Raw genomic sequence first — 22,598 nt, forward strand, 5'->3', positions numbered from 1 at the left:
GTCGCTGAGGGTAAGACCCAAATAGCTTACACTGCTGCAACGATGATTTCTTAGAACATCTACTGGTATGAGATGATTGTTTTACACAACTATACTGTCCTCCTTTGTATGTGCTAATTTTGTTTCTAAGGTTAGCTGTTGTATACAAGTATATCGGCAAGACAGGACCTTGAAATTTTCCTTCCTAATTATGAACCTTTTAACAATCTTTCTACAGCTCAACCAAAATTCTAACTTAGCAGGCTTCAGATGTTTGGATTCCTCATTACACAGAGCAAACTCTTTATAATTTGGAGAGCATATATGCTAGAATTAACTATTCTTCAGCTAAGGTCAAATTTGTATTTTAATAATCAACAACTAAAAGGGATTAGACTAGAGTCAGTTAGAGAAATAAATTGACAAAAATGAGATTTTGTGGTTGCAGGAGAGTTACATGAAAAACAGACACACATGAATTAAAATGGGTTTTGAGTGACTTATTTGATGAGACAGTTCTTAACAACTTCATAAAATTAAAACTTTGGTTTTTTCAAAAAACAGGCAACTTCTTCATGTCTTTTGCTTGAGAAGACTCTACCCCTCAGTTTAATTCTCCTATAGTATGACAACAAAGCTGGGCATCTTGATATGTGTATAAAATCTCATGATAACACCATTTTGCATTATTTTGTATTTGATTTGATGACATAGTTGACACGTATTTATCTTTTAAGCAGGTTTTATTGTCTTATGTAGAACTGGGATAAGTGACACATGTCTCCAATTTTGGTAGTGCTAGTCCTAATCTTAACCCTTGATGGTGTGCAGTTGTCACTATCCAGCAGAAACTGGAAATAAGTATTAAAAGTTCTTATTTCTTGCACTGCGAAATAGAGTTGAAAGTATGTTTGTATCTCATCCAATGTTTGCCTTACTGTTGCTGATTAACTTAATAAAAACTTAAGTAGGTTGTTTCCTTGTATTTATTTATCAGTGAGATAACTGCATTTTCTTTATACAGACGGCAGATCTTGCTGTGGGAAAAGAAGTCCCAGCTTGCTAAAGAGACACGAGATGCTGTGGATTCTGACGTAGGACAAGGAGAAATTCGAATTATGCGAGCTGAAATTCACAGAATGGAGGTGAGTTGATTTACATTGTCTTTCCTTTCTAATAATTGCCTTATGAGTATATGTTTTATACGTGACGTGGCTGTCTCTCCTTTATCCACTTTGTGTGTTTACATCTGTTGGGATCACATGTCCAGGCACTGCTTCAACTTATTATAGCTATGTGGGAAATAAGACGTATCTTTTGTACTGGGTAAGTTAAACTTAAGATAAGCCATCTTTGACTTTTAAATGCTTCTGAACCTAGGTAAAAACCTGACCATTGGTTTTATTTTTATTATATATTTATTATGTGTGTTAAATTGAGATGAAGGTTGATCAAAATAGAAGTTGATGTTCTTAACTTAACATTTTAGAGTATGAGAACTCTTAACATTCATAACCAGGTCAAAATGGCACAAATAAAGTGATTATTGTGATTCAGTATATTTAAACAAAAGAGCTTAGGTGTTTGAAGCAGAATTACAATATACTCATGAATAAGCATTGAATGTTAGATGCATAGTGTATCATATCATTCTCAGACCGAAGCTAACTGTCTGTCAGATCCTTCCTAATTTGTGTCCTCCATTAAAGTACATGTCTCTGTATGCAAACTATCCTTTTGTTAGATAGGAGCTAATCTGTCTGTGAAAGCCTTTCTAAAGGGTGTTGTCTATTTTTGGACTCTCAGAAGATGTATCTGCCGTCTGTGGAACTTCATCTTCATGTTGGAAAAGCTAACTTCACATCTATTTGAGCTAGCTGACACAGTAGAAATCAAATGCCAAGGCCAAGGAAAAACATTTTTTTTTTTTGCTTCTTTACCCTCAGGGAAGAAGATTTCAAAGTTAACCTTCATGATATGCAAGTTACCTTACACAGCATTTCACAATAAAAAGGTATTTCAAAAGTTTAAGCTATATTTCATGCCCAAGATAGTCATAGCAATATCTCTGAGTCCATTCAGTTTCTACATTTCTTTCCAAACTACTAGAATAAATGGAAGCCTCCCATTTGCTAGGTGTACATTGACAACTATGATACCTTGCCAGGAACACCCACGTTTAAAAAACAATCAAATTTCTGACTCTTTAAGAAAGGGCAAGAAGGCTTGCCTGTAACCAAATAAACCTTAGCAAGGCGTCTGGCCACTGTATGGAGTCTTACTGTGATAAGTGCAATAATTCTTTGAAAGCCACTGCTACAGCATATTCTACTGGAGACAGCACTGACTTCCTTAACAGTTACTTTAGAAATGCTTCTTCATAATATATGTTATGGACAACATTCCTCACATTCACCAAACTATACAAGCTGGAAGCATATTCAAGGTTTAATACATGTTTTGGTGTAGCAGTGTTAGAGTGCTCCCTGTGATTATCCACCTTACATGGATAACCAGTTACTGCCTGGAATTCTGTATAACTGTTAAGATGTACTATTTCAGGAACCCTCTCCAAAAAAGACAGTACACCTCTGTAATATACCTACTAAAACAGTAGCTTTTCAGGGAGAATTCATCATAACAGTAAAGTTTTTCTTCCTCTTTTCTCCAGTTTAAGGACTTTACATATTTACTTTTCTTTGTCAGGGAGGGTCACTATAACAGAAAATCATAACATTAGATTTTTTTTCCACCTATGTTGTCCTTCATCTAAGTTGGATTTTTACATAGTAGTCTTTTAGGTATGCAGAGCAGACTTTTAAAGCCAGAAATATAAGAAAGTCATTTTGGGTGTCCTGACTCAGTCACCGTTGCAGTATTCTTAACAGATGGATCGTAGCTCCTGACATCCGTCTGGGGTATCAAAGCTTTAGCTTCCTAGGACATATGTCCAGTTGATGACTTCAGCTTATAAACATTGGGGTATAAAGTCAGACACACATACAAGATCCTCAGACTATCTCACTGCCAGCTGTAATGCAGATTGTTGCACCCAATGGACTGTGATTGTTTGGTTGTTTGGTACCATAGCTTAGCTTGTTGGATCAGATAAGTGCCCCAATGGGAATCCTTCCTTCTAAACTTTTAACTGTTTTGCTAATTGCTGTTAGATATGAGCTAGGAGGAGTAAGTGCTTAGATCTCTGTTGAAACTGTTTTCCCCACCCCACCCCCATTTTCTGCTGTCTCTTCAGCTGGCATAGTAACAGTTGCATTCAAATTGCTGGAACCTGTGTTCTGAGAGACTGCCTTACATATTATCTGCAATTATACAGAGCTGAGTATTTTTTTTTTGGTTATAGAGTTTAATTGTTGCTTAGATCTGTGTTGAAACTGTTGTCTCACTGTTCTGAGAGACTGATCGGCAAATATACAGAGCTGAGAATATTTTTTTGGTTTTAAAGTTTGTACTGTTAGTTTTTGCTTAGATCTCTGTTGAAACTGTTTTGTGCCACCCACCCTCCCTATTTTTGGTTTGTAGTTTAAATTTGGTGGCTTTTGCAGTTGCCCGCTACTGTAGATTTGATCTGGGACACTCCCCCGTCCCATCTCTTTACCACATTCTACCTAATAAACTCTTTCTGCACTTGCTTTTAGTCCTTTTTAATTTAATTGCATTTTTAAACTGTGCTTGGTCTAATATTACTGCATACTCAAGTGTGCTAGCTTGCACTGCATGTGAATTGTTTTTTACTACTGTTTTTGCTACTTTTCTGTAAAAAAAAAACAAAAAACTGTAAGCCTGTTTCCTACCTTTCCTGTAACTAGTGTTCCAGATACAGATTTGCTGTATCTAAGACTGTATGTAAGCTTCTGAGTCCCCCAAGCCTTTCTGTGTTGGAGGGAAGCCATCTAGCTTATCAGTGGGAGTGGTAAGCACTAGGTAACCTGTCTACCACATAAGTAGTGGTTCTGGCCCAGAATTTGTAGTTATTGGCCGTTTGGGCAATCTCTTCCATCTCTCTCAACTTTCTGATTTGAAAGCCTGTATTTGCACTTGTTTCTGTCCTGTAACTCATCTAGTGCAGATACAGATTCTTAGTTTTAGCACTTAAACTTGCTTGTTCATGCTCAGCACTTGTTCAGAACTTGTAAGCACTAAATAAGCTACTAATTACTATAGCACTCTATCTTCCTCATTACCTAGAGGAAAACAGTTTTTGTACTTACTTTTCTCACTTGCTTAGAGAAAAACAGCTCTTGTACTTACTTTCCTCACTTATGTAGAGGAAAAACTCTGCAACTCTCTTTTTGCGTGGTCTTGCGCACAGAGCAGTGTCGGGCAGCGCCTGTTAGCTGGCGTATACTATTCCCGGCCCTACAAAGTCTGCACTGTAAATTTTCCCTTAGAACTAGGCAAGCCTCAACTCAAGTGCTTCAGATCAGCTGCTCTTATTGCAGCACTTGCAAAACAGAAATCAGCACTTGTCCTAATCTCCTAGACAGCACTATTATTCTCCAAATTTCCTAGACAGCACTATTATAATATAGCATAAGACCCTCGATCGTCCGCAGGACTTAAGTTCAATTTACTCTTCAAAGCATGTCCAGAGGTCAGCTTCAGGTGTACTCTCCAGTTCATCTGGTGGAATTGGGCATCCAAAGGCAGTGTCACAACTGCCTCATGCATACAAACAACCCTCTCCTCTTATCTCTAGACACAAACACTTGTGAAAGATGCAAATACACAGCCAGACTGGAGGCTAAGCGCTCTCAACCCATGACTGTAACAGACAGTCAAGAGGATAAGGGACACACTTGCATCACACCACCTGTCACACATGAATCTACAAAACAAGCACCGGCAAAACATACACATAAATACACAAAAACATATTCGGAGGCACTAGGTACCAATCTGAAAAAGAAACAGTGCCCTCCAAAGCAGACAAGCAAGCAACCTGCACCCCCAGACACAAGCCAGAAAACACATAATTCACCTCAGCAGTGTGCCTCACAACAGCCCTTAAGGCAAAACACCATACCTAACACGCTAGTAATAGGAGACTCTATAGTAAGGCACACGGATGTTCCACTCACCAGGCTGAACAAGGAGAAGGTTACTGTCAGCTGCCTGTCGGGTGCTCAGATCCGCCACATAACACAGACACTTAGGTCACTCCAGAACAAGTACAGGTATGATGCTGTCATTGTACATGTTGGTTTGAATGATCTAAGATGTACCTCCCTGGACTACATAAAAAGAGACATTGAGGAGTTCTCTGATCATGTAGCCCAAGCTGATATGACCCTGACCTTGAGTAGCATACTACCTTCACCTAGAATGATACCACAGTACAAAGACAAAATGATCAATTTCAACAATTGTCTAAGCTTCTGGTGTCATTCTAAGGGATCCAGTGTCTGTCTGCCTGGGATGACATGATAGACAAGCCTCGCTGTTTTGCCAGAGATGGGTTGCACCTGTCACCCCTAGGTTTTCGAATACTGGCCAAGGCTCTTGCTGTCCCCATAGTGCCTTTTTTAGGCAAGGCTCAAAGGACAAACCAACCACCATAACCAGCACAGGTAACCAAAAACTAAGGGTAATGCTACTCAACGCCAGAAGTCTCAACCTCAAAATGCACACACTCGAGGCTCTCCTCAACATGGAGAAAATTGATGTTTGTGCAGTGACGGAAACCTGGTTCAAGGCTCAAGAGAGCACCCCAGCACTGCCAGGTTACAATTCATATCATACCTTCCGGCCTCACTTACCGCATCACAGTACAAAGGGCGGAGGTGTGTCCATATTCATCAAGGATACCCATATCTCCAGAGATCATCCATGCGCAACTATCAGCAGGCAAAACCACATTTCAAGTCGTAGCCGGTTATAGATCGCCCACCATGTCCCAAGATGCTCACTCTGCATTCCTTGAGACATTGGAAAATATAAAGGTCCTACCCAACACCATAATCTTGAGTGATTTCAACTACCCTGGTATAGACTGGGCTAACTACCAATATTCCAACTCCTATGCTCAGCGATTCATAGAATTTGTAAATTCAAATGCCCTTGAACAACTAGTATGTTCCCCCACTAGAGGGAACAACATATTGGATTTAATCATCACAAATATGGGCGCCCATTGTACCACACCCGTTATCACCCCCTCCTTGGTCAGATCCGACCACAAACTGATAACCCTGGACATCCTCACTCCTCCACCTCCCCCAATCAAAGAAACCATAGTCAAAAACCTTTCCAAAGCAAACTTCAAACTACTTGCATTCGAAGTGGAAAGCTTCACTATTCCCTTGCAGATGGATAATGATATCCAGGATGCGGAATCCTTCACCAAGGCACTCTATATGCATCTTCAGGATTGCATGGACCTATCCCAAATAAAACCATGACTCCTTCCTCAAGCAAGAAGAAACCAGTCTGGTGGACCCTGGCCATAAGCAAACTTTACAATAAAAGGAGGAGACTTGTACAAAAAAAGGCCAACTCTCAAGTAGAAAAATCATCCCTGATCAGCATTAGTAAGAAACTGAGGGCCCTCATCAAGTCAACTAAAGCTAAATTTAAAAATAAAGTTGCCAAGGATAACCATAAGGCCTTCTATGGCTACATCACAAACCTAAATGGCAACTCTCAGGTCTGTTCTGAGCTAGTACAAAATGGAACAAAATACACTGACCCTTCTGACATTGCCAACATCTTGGCTGACAGGTTCAGTGCAAATCCCCCCACCACCACCTACAGGGCCTATTACCATTCTAGGGGATTGTGTAAGTCCAATTATTACTGATATGTTGGTTAACAAGGCTCTATCTAAAGCTAAAAACACTGCCTCCATGGGACCAGATGGTGTCCCAGGCTGTGTCATACGCGAGCTCCAAAAGGAATTAACCCTGCATCTTAATACCCTGTTCAGTCTCAGCCTCTCCACAGGATATGTGCCCATAGAATAGCACACGGCAATGGTGGTCCCGCTACACAAGGGTGGGGCCACAACTGACCCTGGGAACTACTGACCAATAAGCCTGACCAGTCTGATCTGTAAGGATATGGAGCAAATCATTATGGAATTCATAAATGGAAAGATTGGGAACCTCCAGTCGCTGGACCCCACACAGTTCGGCTTCATCAAGGGCAGATCATGCCTCCTCAACCTGGTGGATTTCTTTGAGACAGTTACTCAGGCTATAGATAAGGGAAAGGAGGTACACATGGCTTACCTTGACCTTGCTAAAGCATTTGACACCATTCCCCATTCAGGTATTATTGATAAGCTCACCAGCCTGGGCATAAACCCTTATGTCACAAGATGGATCGCAAACTGGCTCTCAGACAGATCCCATAAAGTAAGAGTAGCGGGATCTATGTTCGAATCCAGACCAGTAATGAGTGGTGTGCCTCAGGGCTCTGTCCTGGGGCCCCTCCTGTTTGGCATATACTTCTCAGAAGTACAGGCAAGCACGGAAGGGCTGTGGATGACTAAGTTTGCGGACGACTGCAAACTGGGTGCTATAATAGAGTCTCCGGCCGACATGGAGATCCTCCAGAAGGGCCTAAATGAGACTGATGCATGGTGTCAAAGCCATGGTCTCAAGCTAAATGCAAAAAAATGTGTAGTAATCCCCTTTGGAAAAAACAGAGTACCCGCAAACTACAACATATGAGGTAATCCCCTGAAATCTGAAGAAGAAATAAGGGATCTAGGGACCCAAGTAGATAGTCAGCTTTCCTTTGATAACCATGTTGCCAAAGTGGTTAGAAAATCCTTCTATGTGACCCATCTGATCACGAAAGGGTTCACATCAAGATCTAAGGATGTAATGGTGCCCCTCTACTCTTCCCTCATCAGACCCATTATTGAGTACAATGCACCAATTGGAATGTACTTGACTAGACATCTCCAGCAGCTGGAGAGACCACAAAGGTACCTAACCAAGAGGATTACTGGCCTCAAACAGTTGCCCTATGCAGCACGATTGAAAAAGCTAAGACTGTTCTCTGTTGCATACCGCTTTCTCAGAGGTGATCTCTGTCTAACGTACAGAGCCATGTCCAACCCAGAATTGTTGAACATGCTCCATCTTAGCAAAACCAAATCTACTCAAGCTACACGCTCTAGGGATATAAACCTCAACACAACAATGAATAGAACATGCTGGAGGGATAGATTCCCTTTGCAGAGACTTCCCTTACTATGGAACAGGGTCCCAATCTACATAAGACAGAGCCCCTCACTATCACTCTTCAAGAGGAACCTTGATGAGTGGATGGGCAACAGAAAGTTCACACCGGGGATCACACCAACAGCACTACTAGGTAGGGGCCAAGGGTACTAGCTGCTAGTACAAGGGTCTAGGGAACTACCTAAAGGGGCGGTGAATACCGCACAACTTGGCTGGGCTAATATATGCCTTCGGGCAGATAGCCCAGTACCAGCCTATGAACCTATAAGTGTGGTATACAAATTCCATACAAAGACTTGCACACTAAGTGCCTGTTCTGTCAAGACCCTGAACATGACAATAAATCTTACTCCATCTGTCAGTCATTTGTTCCTAAAGCCCTACAGTCTAGGCTGTCCACACTTAATACCTTGCTTGAGACCCAACATCTGAAACACTTGGCCCAGTCCACCATTTTAGAAGGCCTGGATGTTGATGTCTCACCTAAGAATAAATGTAAAAGACCTAGAGAGGATTCTCCTGCTGTCATCTTCATATCAAGCCCTCTACCTTGACCTGCCAGAAGCTGGTATGACTCCTGAAGCCTTGCAGATGGCCAAGTCTTCCGATGAATCATGACTCTCTATATCAACAGGCCCTTAAAGAATCCCTCAGATCCTTGTATGGGAAGAGATTCCAGATTTCCTGATATAAATGCTACAAGGCTCAGGACCCCCCTAAGTTTTTTTTAGGTAGACATCACCCCTAAAAAGAAAAAGAAAAAACTTAAACATTCAATGTCCCCTTCTGTGTCCAAGGAGAATGAATGGATTGATTTTTCTCAGGGGTTATACAAGGAAATCTGGTCTCAAACCAACTTCCTTTGTAACTCAGCCTTCTCAGGCCACACCACACAAACAAGCCTTACATTCCTCCTTCTCTGATGAGGAATCAGACAGGGATTCTGATCTTTCTCTTGACTACTTGTCCCAGTTACACTCTCCAGAACAGATTTCCTTAGATGAGGGAGACTCACTCTCTCTCTCCAGATTCCCCCTTGGGAGATACCTCCTTACAAAGCATGATGAAACATTTTGAAAGACAATCCAGACGGGTATCTGAGCTGTAAAAGAGATGCTACGACTTATTAGAGATAGATATTCAGTGCTAGGTGCTTACCTGGATGCCTTTCAGGCCAAATTCTTTGGCACTGGATTCTCAGTCTTCTGCACAAAAAAGGCCAGATAGGGTCTACAGAGTTCATGATGAACTTCAGTACATCTACAAAAATCCTGTCACAGACTCATTTACAGTTTTTCTGGCCTCAGACAAACCTTCTAAGTTGCTTTCTAGTACTAATGTTCTCCCCAGTGACAAGGACAATCGAGCAATGGATGGACAGGTGAGGTAAGAAAGTGTATACTTCTTTCACTTTAGCTTTAAACTAAACTACAAACTATCAAACACTTAATCCTTGTGTTACAGTCCTTAAGCAAGACCATCTCAGAGCTCCATACTATGAGTCAAAACAGCGTACGCAGTCTGTAGTGGCCCAGGCTTCTCAAATATCCAGGCACAGTATAAAATGTAGCTATGATGTTGTAGATGCCTCTTTCAGGGCGGCTGCCACTGGTTCAATGATCAGATGGTATGCCTGGCTATGAAGCAGACTTGTCCCAGAAGATTTTAAGTCTAAGATTTTAAACTTCCTCTTGGATAATAATCTCCTTTTTGGCTCACAGGCTGCCAGTCTCTTCAAGGCTTTGCAGAAACAGGGCAAGACAATGAAAGACTGCCATCAAATTCTGCTGTCTACAGTCCCCAAGTACACTGTAAATTATCCAGCAAAATCAACTTCCTTTACCAAGAGAGATCATAGAACTCCTCACAGGCAAAGGGAAATTCCTAAAAAAAGATTCACCAAAAAAACTCAGAGGGGATACCCCTCCTGGGAGGCCTTAATTTGGTAGTAGGCTGATGTGACTATATTCCACCTCGCCCCCCAAAAAGACTATCCTTTTTTTCCCTTTCTGGGAAGCAATAACCACAGACAAGTGGGTTTTAAGTATTATTAAGGAGGGTTACTCTATGTCTTGGGAAAACAGCCCAAATCCCAGGGGGAATACCCCCTTCTCCTCCCAACCAGATACATCTGCTAGACCTTATTGTGCAAGACATACTGGCCCAGGGAACCATAGAAGAGGTCCCCCTACTCTATCCAGGAAAGGGATTTTACTCCAAAATCATCTTTTTCTCAGGTAGAGAGGGTCAGTGGAGACCTGTCCTAAAACAGGCAAAACATCTATCTGAAAGTTCCCTCCTACAAAATGCTGTCCTTACAAACTCTTCTACCTTTCCTACTTCCTCGAGCTTTTCTGGTATCCTTAGAACTAAAGGATGCTTATCTTCATACCTCCATCCGCCCTTCCTGCAGAAAATTTCTCAGGTTATTTACTGGGTCATCACATTTTCAGTTTACTGTGCTGCCCTTTGGTCTTTCTTCAGCTCCAAGGGTTTTCACAAAGTGTCTGGCTCCAGTAGTGATTTTCCATCTGGTGCCTTAAGCGCAAACTCCAACCCCTTATGTTGAACACCCTCACAGTACTCCAGTACTTGTGTGACTTATTACATTCAGGGTTGGTGTACACTTCCTTTAAGGTTCACTTATATGCCATTAATGCTTGCCTACCTTTGGAACACCTTCTCATGTCCAGAACAGAGGTTAAGCTTTTCTTGAGGGGAATTTTACACCTTAAACCCCAAAGGAAACCTGTCACCCCTCCATGGGACCTTACTTTTGTTTTGGAAAAGCTCACTTTACCCCTTTTTGAACAGGCTGCTTCAGCTACTCTAAAATTGTGCACTTGGAAAACAGTGCTTCTCCTAGCCATCACTTCAGCTCACAGGGTCTCAGAACTCTGTGTTCTAATGACTATTCCCCCCTTCCTCATCTTCCACAAAGACAAAGTAATTCTCAGGCCAACCCCTCTTTTGTGCCAAAAGTGGGTAGTGAGCTTGCCCTCAACCAAGCAATCTGTCTGCCTACCTTTTTCCTCAACCCCCAAAACAGGGAGGAAAGAATATTACACTCTTTAAACATTCACAGACAGCTGAGGTTTTTAGCTAGACAAAACTAAGGATATTAGAAAAAACAGATCAGCTGTTCATTTCTTTTATGGATTCCAGGTTAGAACAACTAGTTACCATACTATCTCTTGCTTCCTGGATCATAAACGCTGTTTCATTCTGCTACTACTATCATGGAGTAACTTTAGTCATGTGGTCAAAAGCACACTCCACTCAATCAGTGGCATTATCAGGTGCTTTCTCCGAGGGTGGATACCAGGTCTACCAGGTCCATTTTAAAAGCAGCTACCTGGTCATCTGTTCACACCCTCACAAAACACTACAAACTAAACACCTTCTCTAGGTCCGGGGCAGTGTTTGTCAGAACTATTCTGTCTGGCCTCCTAGACTCTTTTTCCTCTTAAGTCTGCCACCCTTCTCTCTCTCTCTGCAGCTCTGGGAATCGTTCATCTTTTAAGAATACTGCAACAGCGACTCAGTCAGGACATAGTACAGTTTTGTAAGAACTTACCATAACAGTAGATGGCTTACTGATCATTGTTGCAGTATTCCTTCTATCCCATCTTATTTCACTTCCCTTTTTCCTTATTGGCACAAACAACTATGGCTTGCACGCACAGACATGCTCTCATTATCCAAGGATTTCACAGCCTTTTTGAGAGGGAACTTGCTTACTGTTTTCAAACTAAGCCCCTCCTAGCTGACCTGTCTCATTCCTTGATTTTCCTTCAGGCCACTGTTGGCTTGGAGATAGTCTGAGATCTTGTACATACTGTATGTCTGACTTTATACTTCGATGTCTACAAGCTGAGATCCTCATCTGGACGTACGTCTTAGGAAGGTAAAGTTTTGGTATCTCAGCCAGATGTCAGTGAGCTACAACCCATCTGTTAAGAATATTGCAACAGTAATCAGTAGGACATCTACTGTTATGATAAGTTCTTACAAAACTGTACTTTCTTCTAACCACTTCAAGTGCTTCTCACCCCACAGTAGTAAACGTATATCTGCTGAGTAGAGGCTCAAGCTCATTCTCAACTTATTATTTTTCTTCAAAGAACTTTGGTCAAACTTTAAATACATTTAAATTGTGACTGTGGGAGACAGTATTCATTCTTGTGACCATATCTTTATCCACTTTTTGACTGTTTAGGCTATTTTATTCACTCTAGCTCATGGAAGCTACTATGTCTCAGTGACAGAAGAAAAAAGAATAAATGTGTCAAAAGGGAATCATCAAAGTGGGCTGCCAAAGAGTTAAATTAAAAAAAAACTGCCAGTATTTCTGAGGAGGCACTGATTCACAAATGACTTTCATCAACAGGGGCACAGTCATTTTCCAAACTGCCAAAGTTCTCCTTTATAGACATCAGTGCCTAAAATAGCCTTAGACAAGGAATTAAATATAAACGTAAGAAAAATTCTTGCTAGAAACTTTTAACAAAAAAATGGCACCAAAATCACAAATTAAACAAAAAAAAAATGTTTAGAATGCTGCGTATCTACTTCAATCTCTCAAATAATCATAGCCCCAAAGAAAAAGCTGCAAAACAGCAAGTTTTCTTGTCAAAATTTTCAAAAGAAGTTTATAATCAATGGAAATAGCTGCAAATTACTTGTGGTTATGGAAGCATGAGGCAATGACAGGAACTGCACTAAAACAGCCTTAGTACAGAAACTAAGTTAAACATTCACCAATAGCCATAAGACACACATTAAAAAATCCAAACAGAAACCTCAAACAGCTAAAAATAAACATTATACTGAAAGAGAAATAAGACTCAAAGTACACATAATTTTCCAGTAAGATAAAACAAGAAAATTAAGCAGAGATAGAAAAAGACAGAAGGGGAATAAAAACCTAAAGGACTTTCTTTTCTGAGTTCAGAAGCTGAAGTAAACTGGAGGAGAAGAGCATTCTCCAAGAGACCCTTCTGTTACTGTGGAACTAGAAAACTAGGTTTGTCCTTTCTGGGGGTTTGATGAGCAGTCCTGGTTCTCCCAGATGTTTCGTCCTTCGCAAGCACAGATAGTCAGTGGGAGAAGCTCTAAGGCTTGATAGACTGCCAGATGGAGGGGAGCAGGATTCTATTACCTATACGCGAGTAAGGCAATGTGGTATACAAACATCTACTGCTACAGATAAGTAGGACTTAAGCAATTGTACTTTTACTGTAAAAGTGTTATTTTAATGTAGGAAGAAGTGTTTTTATAGACTGCCTTGTGATTTTGTCATGTTTTACTATGAGTGGTACTTTTAACTTTTGATAAAGAAAAGTTGTTAACACTAAGTTAAAACTAGTTTTTACTATCTAAAAGTTGTGTTAAATTACTTTGGTGGCTGGATAAGTGTTTAAAGTGCTTTTCACTGTGTGTTTGGTGGAATAATTGACCTTTTAAGTACTTGGCTGTTCCTTAACTAGTACTGCTGCCAGGCTTCCCTTGGACTCGGGCATATTTTTCACCTTCTCCCTAAAGCAGTCTGCTGGATCCTCAGTTATTCCTTCCTCCAGTCACAATAAATAACTAAATAAAAATTTTAGAGCAACCTTTGCCCCTTCAGGAGGCTACTAAATTGCCTCAGCCAGAGATAGGTGACTCTGCTGTGGCTATTTCTGGTTCCTTAGACTGCTCTTGAGGGTATGTTATGAGCAGGACCAGGACAAACCCTCAAAAAAGGAAACTGAATTAGGGAGTCTTACAGGAATTGATTCAGCTGTGGAGCATAGCTCAGACCTTTTTCACTCATCTGCAAACAGTCACCTGGCAAAATTCTGTTCCAGAATTCCTTGCACGAAGACCTTGAAAACAAATGCATTCTGTTTTCCTTGGACAGGAATGTTCCTGTATGCTTTTCCACCCTTTCCACTGATATCCAGGATTATTCTGAAGATTCACAAGGACTCTCCAAAGATCATTGTTGTGATTACCTTCTGGCCCAGGCAACAGTGGTTCTCCCTTATTTTAGAATTGGTCAGGGAAATTACCACAAGCTTCCTTACTGAGTGGACGTACTCACACAGGACAAAAGGTATCTGATACATCCCAATTCAAAAAAAAAAAAACTTTTACCAAGTGCTTGAATGATAGAGAGTGTTGGCACCTTTTAGGTGGTACCGTAGCAAGGATGGAGTGAAGGGGGCAATTGCCATGGGTGCAAAGTGTTAGAGGGCATGATCGAGAGGATAGCTCTGCAGTTTTTCTATACTGAAATACTGATACAAAAAGGCACTTCAGTTCAGTGTTTGTTTTTTGCTCATCACCTGAAGAGTCGGAGGCTGTGGATTGACTTCCTACAGTAATATCCCAAGACTTTATATATTTTTTTGATTGAATTTATTTATTTATTTTTTGCTCTACTGTTGGGGGGTGAGGAGTGGATTAGGTGGAGTACAATTGGTTGATTAACTTCCTGTAGTAAGCTGGAGACTTTTTTTTGCTCTTTATGGTGTGGATTGGCTGCTGTACTGTATAATATTTTTTCTGCTCTTTACTTTAAGAGATGAGGGGTGGGGTGCAACTTCATGGAACAGACATAGGGCTGTAGTTAAGAAAGCTATGCCTCTGCTTTTAGGCACTTGATCTGATGTCATTTTCATTCATTCCTCAACAGTTGGGTTTGGATCCGATCCTCGGATCTGACCCTGCCACTTTTTCCAGATCATAGAATACTTGAACTCTTGATCTTCTCTCTTTATCCATGATGCCCCACCAGCCTAACATACCCTAGATCTCATTTTTCACCATCGCATTCAGATGTAGATGCAAACTCTCCAGTTTTGAATTTAATTTCTTTTTCATCTACTCTCACGTCAGTGAATTTAACTTCTTTTTGTTACCTTTTTGATATCATTATTACTATTCTTTCCCCCTTTTAACCCTATTTCATGAATATTGGCTCTCCCTTTTTCTCTTCGTACTCTCTGAGTTCTTTTAATACCATTGCTGGTATTTTCCCTTCGTCTGTTGTACTTAAATGGTACTCTTAATTACCATCATTGATAATTCTTTTCACCTTTCCCTTTCTTTTCTTTATTTGTAAGAAAAAAAAAAAAACAGTTTTGCTATCCTTTTCTATTCCAGTTTAAATTTGTTTTTCTAAATGTTGGGTAAGCCCTCTGGCTTTAAGAAATGTGTGGCGTGTGGTCACAAAATACCTAATTTGGATGCACACACTGAGTTTGTTTATTGTTTGGGTCCTGGACATTTGGACATTGATTGTGATATTTTTAAGGGATTCAACTCCCACACGCTCTGATAGACAGGAAGAATAAGCTAATCTTCAGGAGTTTACTTCCTTCTAAATCTTCCTCAGTGGCTGCTGTGGCTCAAACCTCCAAAAGACAAGAGAAAAAAGGTGATTTTATTTCCATAGAATCTCGTAAGAGATCCTTGGAATGCCCTTCAGCTTTGACCTCAGCTGCATTCTCAAAGCCACTGGTTAAACTAGCAAAAAAGTCAGATTTGAAGTTAAGATCTGAAAATCTCCTTGGATCCATTCTCCTCCTTTAATATCAGAGCCGATCACGTCTAGGCTTCTATCACCCTTTCTGGAGCAGTCTCCACATTATCATCACTTCAGACCTTTGTCCATGTCTTCTTCCCTTTGGTCTTCCAGGAGCTTATCCAAGGCACATATAGACAGGATGATTAGGAAGTTCTTCAGGACACAAATTCAAATGGGAGTCCTTTCAGCTCCGACCCCTTCAGGTCTGGAGACCCTCCTTAGAGCCACACCTTTGCTTTTAGCTCCTTCTCCAATCTGTGCTTCAGTTTCAGTGCTGTTGGATCAAAAAGTCTTGTTGTCTTTCTTGGATCTGAAGATATTGGCATATTTGACTCCGATGGTTTCTCTGAGCTTTCCAGCCCTGAGTACTTTGGAGCTGGATGCCTCTCAGAGTCAAAGTGTTGGCACTGGCTCCAAGATGTTGGTTTCAACTCCGAAATTGTCAGAGCCATTTCTTCCCCTTGGAGCATCAACATCAGATAGCTTGGCTCCAACTCCCTCCTCAGGTGATTTGTCAGTGGGAGCTGACAATTAGTAAGCCTGCCTTGTTAGATCCGTAAGTTTCTGCTTCTCTTAGGCAGTCCACTTTTGAGGTAGTGAAGACAGCATTCTCTATATCTGACTTCCCAATATCATTCGATTTTGCATACAGAACGTCAGTCTTTCATTCCACCAGGACAGCTAGCCTGAACCAGTTTCCACACCACCCAGCAGGGTATCTTTATCTCTTCTGATACCTCCTTGTAGCATCCCACAGAAAAGGTCTCTTGGTAGAAAAAGTGCAAAAGGAGGCACTTGCACTCTCCACAAGTGTCTGTCACTGAGGACACTAATTTTGATGAGGGAGAAGGGTCCCCAGTATCACCACCCGATGTCTCATTTGGAGACATCTTTGAACTCTCAAACAAAGGAGTGGTTGGTCACCCAACAGCCCTTCCCAAGAGGAATCCGTGTTTCTGGAGGTCTTCAGGTATGGCCCATCTACTTCCTGGGTGACTCCACCTGCCGATGAACTCATATATTTAGTCACTCAATGGGCATGGAAGGAGTCAAACACAGTTAAGCCTATTCCTAAGACACCAGACAGGATCCTGGCACCACCTAAAGGTAGACCACACTGAAATAAATGAATACCCACTGATGCCATGGTCATGAGGCAGGCACTAGAAAGGAACTGGCAGTGCAAAGTTCCTCTGTCCCCCCCCCCCCAACAGGGAGTCTAGGACACTGGACAGATGTGGGAAGCATGTCTATGCTTCAGTGACCTTCACTCTTAAGTTGCTGAAGTATTTGGCACATTTCACAAGGCTTCAGTGAGATTTGATGAAGGAGCTTTCTAAATATTTCTCTGGGACCATACACTCCAAGGAAAAGAGTACTATTTCCTTGCAGTTGGCTACCCTTCAGTCTATTTCTAATTTGTCCATGAGGCTTGTCTCTCACCTGCTGAAGGTACTCAGGTTCAGGCATTTCCATTAAGAGACATGCCTGGATGTGCATATATGATTGTGTGGAACCCTTCAAATCTTCTTTTGTCAATGCACCCTTTGATGGAACCTTATTGTTTGGCCCCAAAGTGAAAGACGCACTCTTTAGGTGTAAACAGGAAGGGAAAACACTGTCTGCTGTGGGCATACGTTTTTAAACTCCTCAACAGTCCTTTTCTAGAAACCAGTGAGGTGGTAGAAAAATGTGATTCAAGAAATCCCAGAGTCCCTTTCAAGATCTAAGTGGAGAGTTTCCCCAGGGGCAGAGATGTTCCACATTATAAGTGTTCTAGAAATTCTTTTTTTGATAGATCCTGTCAGTGGTCCTGAAAGGAGGCCTGACTGTCATCTATCCTTGCACCACAGAGCCTGGTTAGAAATCACAAAAGATTCATGGGTGCAGATGATAATATCCAGAGGTTATATCATACCATTTTCTCATCCTCCTATGTCAGTTTCAAAGAAAATCCCCAATGTTCCACACAGTCAGATGGAAGCAGCAGCACTAAAAATAAGCAAGCTGCTAGAAAAAAAGAGTCATCCAAGAAGTTCCCCCCAGACCAAAGAGAGTCAAAACTCATTCAAGATTCTTTTTAATGCCAAAAAAGACAGGAAACTGAAGACCAGTCTTGGATCTCAGCAAATTAAATCAATCATTTCAGCATACAAAGTCTGGATGGTCACAGTTCAATCCATTCTGCCGTTTCTGCACAACGGCGACTGGGTGTGCTCAATAGATCTTCAGGATGCATACTGTCACATTAAAATGACCAGACAATCCAGAGGATATCTATGCTTCTGGCTGGAAGCTGGTTACTGCCAGTTTAGAGCACTGCCCTTTGGTCTCATCACAATTCCCAGGGTGTTTACCAAGTAGAAGACAGTAGTAGCAATTCCTGTGAGGCTGCTGGGATTCTGAGTGCTTCCATACCTGGACAACTGGCTCCTAATGGCTCCAACCAGACATCAACTAATTCAAGCAAAGGACTACTTACTCCAGGTGTGCACTCATCTGGGGATATCCATCAGTTGCATCAAATCTCAACTCAATCTGAAACTCTGGAATTCATCAGTGCGCATTGTCAAATATCTTCTCTACCTTTGTCTCGGATTCAAACTATTCAGTTACAGTCAAAAGGATTATTCAGAATTCTTCTCTTACGTTCCATCTGATAATCCAAGCTTTGGGATCCATGTCAGTGTCAGTCACCCTTGTACCACTCACCAGGTTCCTTATGGGAATCCTCCAATGGACAATCGCAACTCAGTGATCTATTCTCCAACACCCATTATCCAGGCCAGTCAAGAGAACTCAAGCTTGTAGGAATTACCTTCTCTGCTGGATCCACTCCAGTCAAATACATGAAGGCCATCCTTTTGTTCTCCCTTAGCCGAAGGCCACAGTGACCACAGATGCCTGTCAAGTTGGGTGGGGAAGCACTACTTAGGAAGCACAGTCCAAGGCACGTGGTCACCCAAAAAGGCCAGCACCCATATCAATGTCTTGGAAATGAGAGCTGTCCTCCTAGAGTTGCAGGCCTTTCCAGATGCTGTCTCAGCTAGGACTATCGAGATTCAGAAGGACAATATGTTTGGTAGTCTGATATATTAACAAGCAAGGGGGAACCATATCTTACTCTCTTTGTCAAGAAGCTATGAGAGTATGGCAATGGGCAATTTCCTCCAACTGCTTTCTGATAATGCACATACCAGGGAAGTCCAACATGATTGCAGACAAATTAAGCAGGTCCATACTGATGCCTCATGATTGGTTTCTCCATATCAGTGTGGTGGAGATGATTTCCTGTTGATGGGGTCAGCCATGCTACAGTCTTTCTGCATCCCCCTTTAACAACAAGTGCAGCAGTTTCTTTGTCCTGAGTTATGTACTCACCATAAAGTTCCATCTGTAGTGTCCATTTTCATTCTTCCTCATCTTCCCACCCACCTACCCCCTCCTTGTTTACTCCTGGAGAGATTGAAGAGTACTGGAGGAACCTCTGTTCATTGTTTGTGCTCCAGCTTCCATTCTTTTCTTATTTTCCACTTTTCTATAAATCTATAGGCAGTGAACTTGATCTAAGGTATGTTAGGTTGGTGGGGCATTATGGGTGAAGTGAGGAACTCAAGAGTTCAAGTATTCTTTGACCTGGAAGAAACGGCCGAGTCAGATCTGAGTATCAGATACAGATCCAACTGTTGAGGAAGAATGAAAATGATGGACAACACAGATGGAACGTTATGGTGAGTACATAACTTTTTTTTTTTTTTTTTTTGAAACTGTGCAGCAAGAACTAAAGGAGGCAAGAAAACTTGCTGCTATGAAAACATATAATCTGAAGTAGTTAACTTCATTTGTGCATCAACCTATGGGTTATCGGATCCATATAGGATCCGAGCCGGCAGTTTCCAGCAGCTAAGATCCGAGCTCCAAGCTCCTCCCCCTTACCCATAACTCCCTGCCATCCCTTCCTGACCCCAGATCTAGTTTGCCGCGGTTTGAACAGCAGCTTGATCTTGAGCGTCTGAGTTTTCCGAGTCTTGTGAGAAAAATCCTTCCTTTTTTTTAACTTTCTAAAGTTCTGAGTGATTTTTGAGTGTTGGAACTAGTTTAGTTTTAGTTTTAGAGAGTTCCCTCGGGTTTTGCGTTCCCTCCCCCTTGATTTTTAGAGTGTTAGGGTGTGTTTGTGTGTGTGTGTGTGGTCTTGGGGCCTAGTGCTTGTGTTTTTAGTTAAATGCTGAGGTTTCCAAGACATTCTTCTCTAAATGTACCGAGTGTGGCCATAAGCTTTCCCCGGCTGATGGCCACACTCGGTGCGTTTTATGCCTTGGGGTTGAACACCTTTCTTCTGGCTGTACTATTTGTGCAGCATTCAACCCCAGGGCTATCAGGGACCGGAGGTCGAAGCTAATCCTGGCGGGACTTCTGCCCCCGGACTCAGCTCCGTCCTCTGGCCCCTCCATGGTTCCTGCCGCGGTTGCGGCAGCATCCACGGACCCTTCCCTTCCTCTGGCCGGGACTCAACCTCCCTCTTTGGGCCAGGAGGATAGGGAAGCTTGGAGGGAGAAGCTCCACGAGAAACACAAGCGGCAGGCCGAGGCCTCTGCGTCGGCCCTGCCGGCCAAGCGTGTCTCTCCCCCCCGGGATGACCAGGCCTTCTCCTTCTCGGCCCCATTCTCCCTGCTTTTCGCCATGGCCGGAGGAGGAGGAAACCCGATCTCCCTCAAGGTCATCGAGGCGGCACTCCTGTCCCGCCTCGATGGCCTCTTCCAGGTCGACCAGAAGCCTGACGGATGCAGACTTGGACCGGATGATGAGAAGGTTCCTCCAGGCCCAGCTGCAGATGGGAGTGCTCCTGCCTCCCCCCCTCCGGGGAGGAGCTCGATCCCCTTTTTCACCCCGATAGCTCCTTCGCCGACCCGCTTCCCGGGCTCGGCGTCTTCAGAGCCGAGTAGTGTCAGAGCTGGGGGGTTGTTGGCGCCGGTAGTCTTGGCTACTTCCGCGCTGACAGTACCCTTGAGCCTTGTCGGGTCCCTTTTCTATGGATCCTAGCTCTCTGAGCCAAGAGCTGAACTTCGGATCCGAGGCGGTCAGTGTGCCTTTGGCTCTGACTAGGTCGGCGCATACTGGCCCTTCGGATCCGACGGCTTCGGCTCCGGCCCCGATCTGCCCATCGGATCCGAGGTAGAGTCGGCTCTCGGATCCTAGGGGGAGCAACTCTCCTTCGGCTTTCAACGTGGTAGAGAGGGTTCTGTTGATGGAATCCAGGCCCCTGGCCTTAGCTACAGCTCCACCCTGCACTCCCTCGCAGATGGGTCTGACTTCCATCACCCGGCCCCAGGGACAGTCTGCTAAGACGTCCCAGGTAGTTCCCTTGTTGGAACAAGACTTGGCTGGTGAGGCCTCTTCAGACAGCCCCCCTGAGGAGGTCCCTCACAAGCGCAAGTGCAAAAGGAGGCACTTGGACTCCCCCAAGTCCTTGACTGAGGACACGGACTTGGAGGAAGGGGAATGCTCCCAAAGATCGCCCCCCAAAGACGTCTCATTTGGTGACATCATGGAGATGCTCAGGATCGGGGCGGGGGGTGGTCTGCCCCAAAGCCTTCCTCAGACGAGTCTGTGTTCCTGGAAGCATTTGAAGCAGGCCCGTCTACCTCTTGGGTGTCCCCTCTGGCCGATCCCCTGGTAGATCTGATCACTACCAGGGCTTGGAAGGAGCCGGACACTGTGGAGCCTGTCCCTAAGAGGCCTGACAGAATTCTCAGCCCGCCTTCGGACAGGTCTCATTGGAGCAAGGGAATCCCTGTAGATGCCATGTTGGTGGCAGCAGCCACTAAGAGGGAACTGGCCCAAGAGGGTCCCTCGGTCCATCCACCTGACAAGGAGTCCCGGGCGATGGACCGCTTGGAGAAGCGGATGTTTGCTTCAGCCACATTCTCCATAAGGTCGCTGAACTACATGGCACATGTCATACGGCTCCAGCGGGATCTTATCAAAGAATACGCTGGGTTGCCCCCCAGAGTCCATGTCGGCAGAGGACAAACAGGTGTACTCTACCCGAATGACCACTATCAGGTCGATTTCCAATACCTCTATGCAGCTGCTGTCCCATGCTATGGAGGGGGCCGCTAGAGCTAGCGGAGCAGGCGTCATACTAAGGTGACAGGCCTGGCTCCGCCAGTGTGATTTCGTGGAACCCTTCAAGGCGTCATTCGCTAATGCCCCGTTTGATGGTTCTGCTCTTTTTGGCAAGACCGTACGCAATACCTTAGTCCAGAGTAAGAAAGATGGGAAGATGTTGTCTGCCGTCAGAGTCCGCTTCTCTGCTCCCCAGAGGTCCTTCTCAAAAGAACCAAAAGGGACAGAAGAAGATGTGGTTCCGAAAGTCTCAGCAATCCCATTTTGCTCCGGACTCCCCATCCTTCAGTGGCAGAGGAGGACAGGGTGGACACTGCCCTAGAGGCAGAGGGGGCCCGAAGAACTTTGGGTCCAGAGAACCTTTCTCTGATCGGCCCACGCAGCAACCCTGAGGGGTTACCCGACTGCTCCACTCTGGAGGCAGTCAGGGGGCATTTCTCGAAGCACTTAGCAGCTTGGGAGTCCATCACGACAGACCGCTGGGTGCTTTGGATCATATCCAGAGGCTATGAGATTCCGTTTCTCCATCCCCCTCTCAGACCCAGATTCCTCCCCGATGTCCCACCTGATCAGAGGGAGGCCGCAGCTACAGAAATTCGGCAGCTGCTAGAAAAAGGAGCGATCCAGCACGTCCCCCCAGACCAGTACGGATCGGGCCTTTACTCCAGGTTCTTCTTGGTGCCAAAAAAGACGTGGGACTTAAGGCCAAT

General features: G+C 43.4%; 1 protein-coding gene across 1 annotated transcript in view; it reads left to right on the plus strand.

Moving 5' to 3' along the window:
* The window catches only part of CCDC40 (coiled-coil domain containing 40), a 1,637,270-nt gene that overhangs the window by 1,480,759 nt on the left and 133,913 nt on the right, over window positions 1-22,598 (plus strand). Inside the window, exon 16 of the mRNA XM_044068074.1 lies at window positions 1,004-1,124. Coding sequence (XP_043924009.1) covers window positions 1,004-1,124 — 121 coding nt within the window. The remainder of the gene's footprint in view (window positions 1-1,003; window positions 1,125-22,598) is intronic.

The sequence above is a fragment of the Protopterus annectens genome, chromosome 4.part0 (genome assembly GCF_019279795.1).
Source record: "Protopterus annectens isolate FY-2018-M chromosome 4.part0, PAN1.0, whole genome shotgun sequence".
Lineage (NCBI taxonomy): Eukaryota > Metazoa > Chordata > Ceratodontiformes > Protopteridae > Protopterus > Protopterus annectens.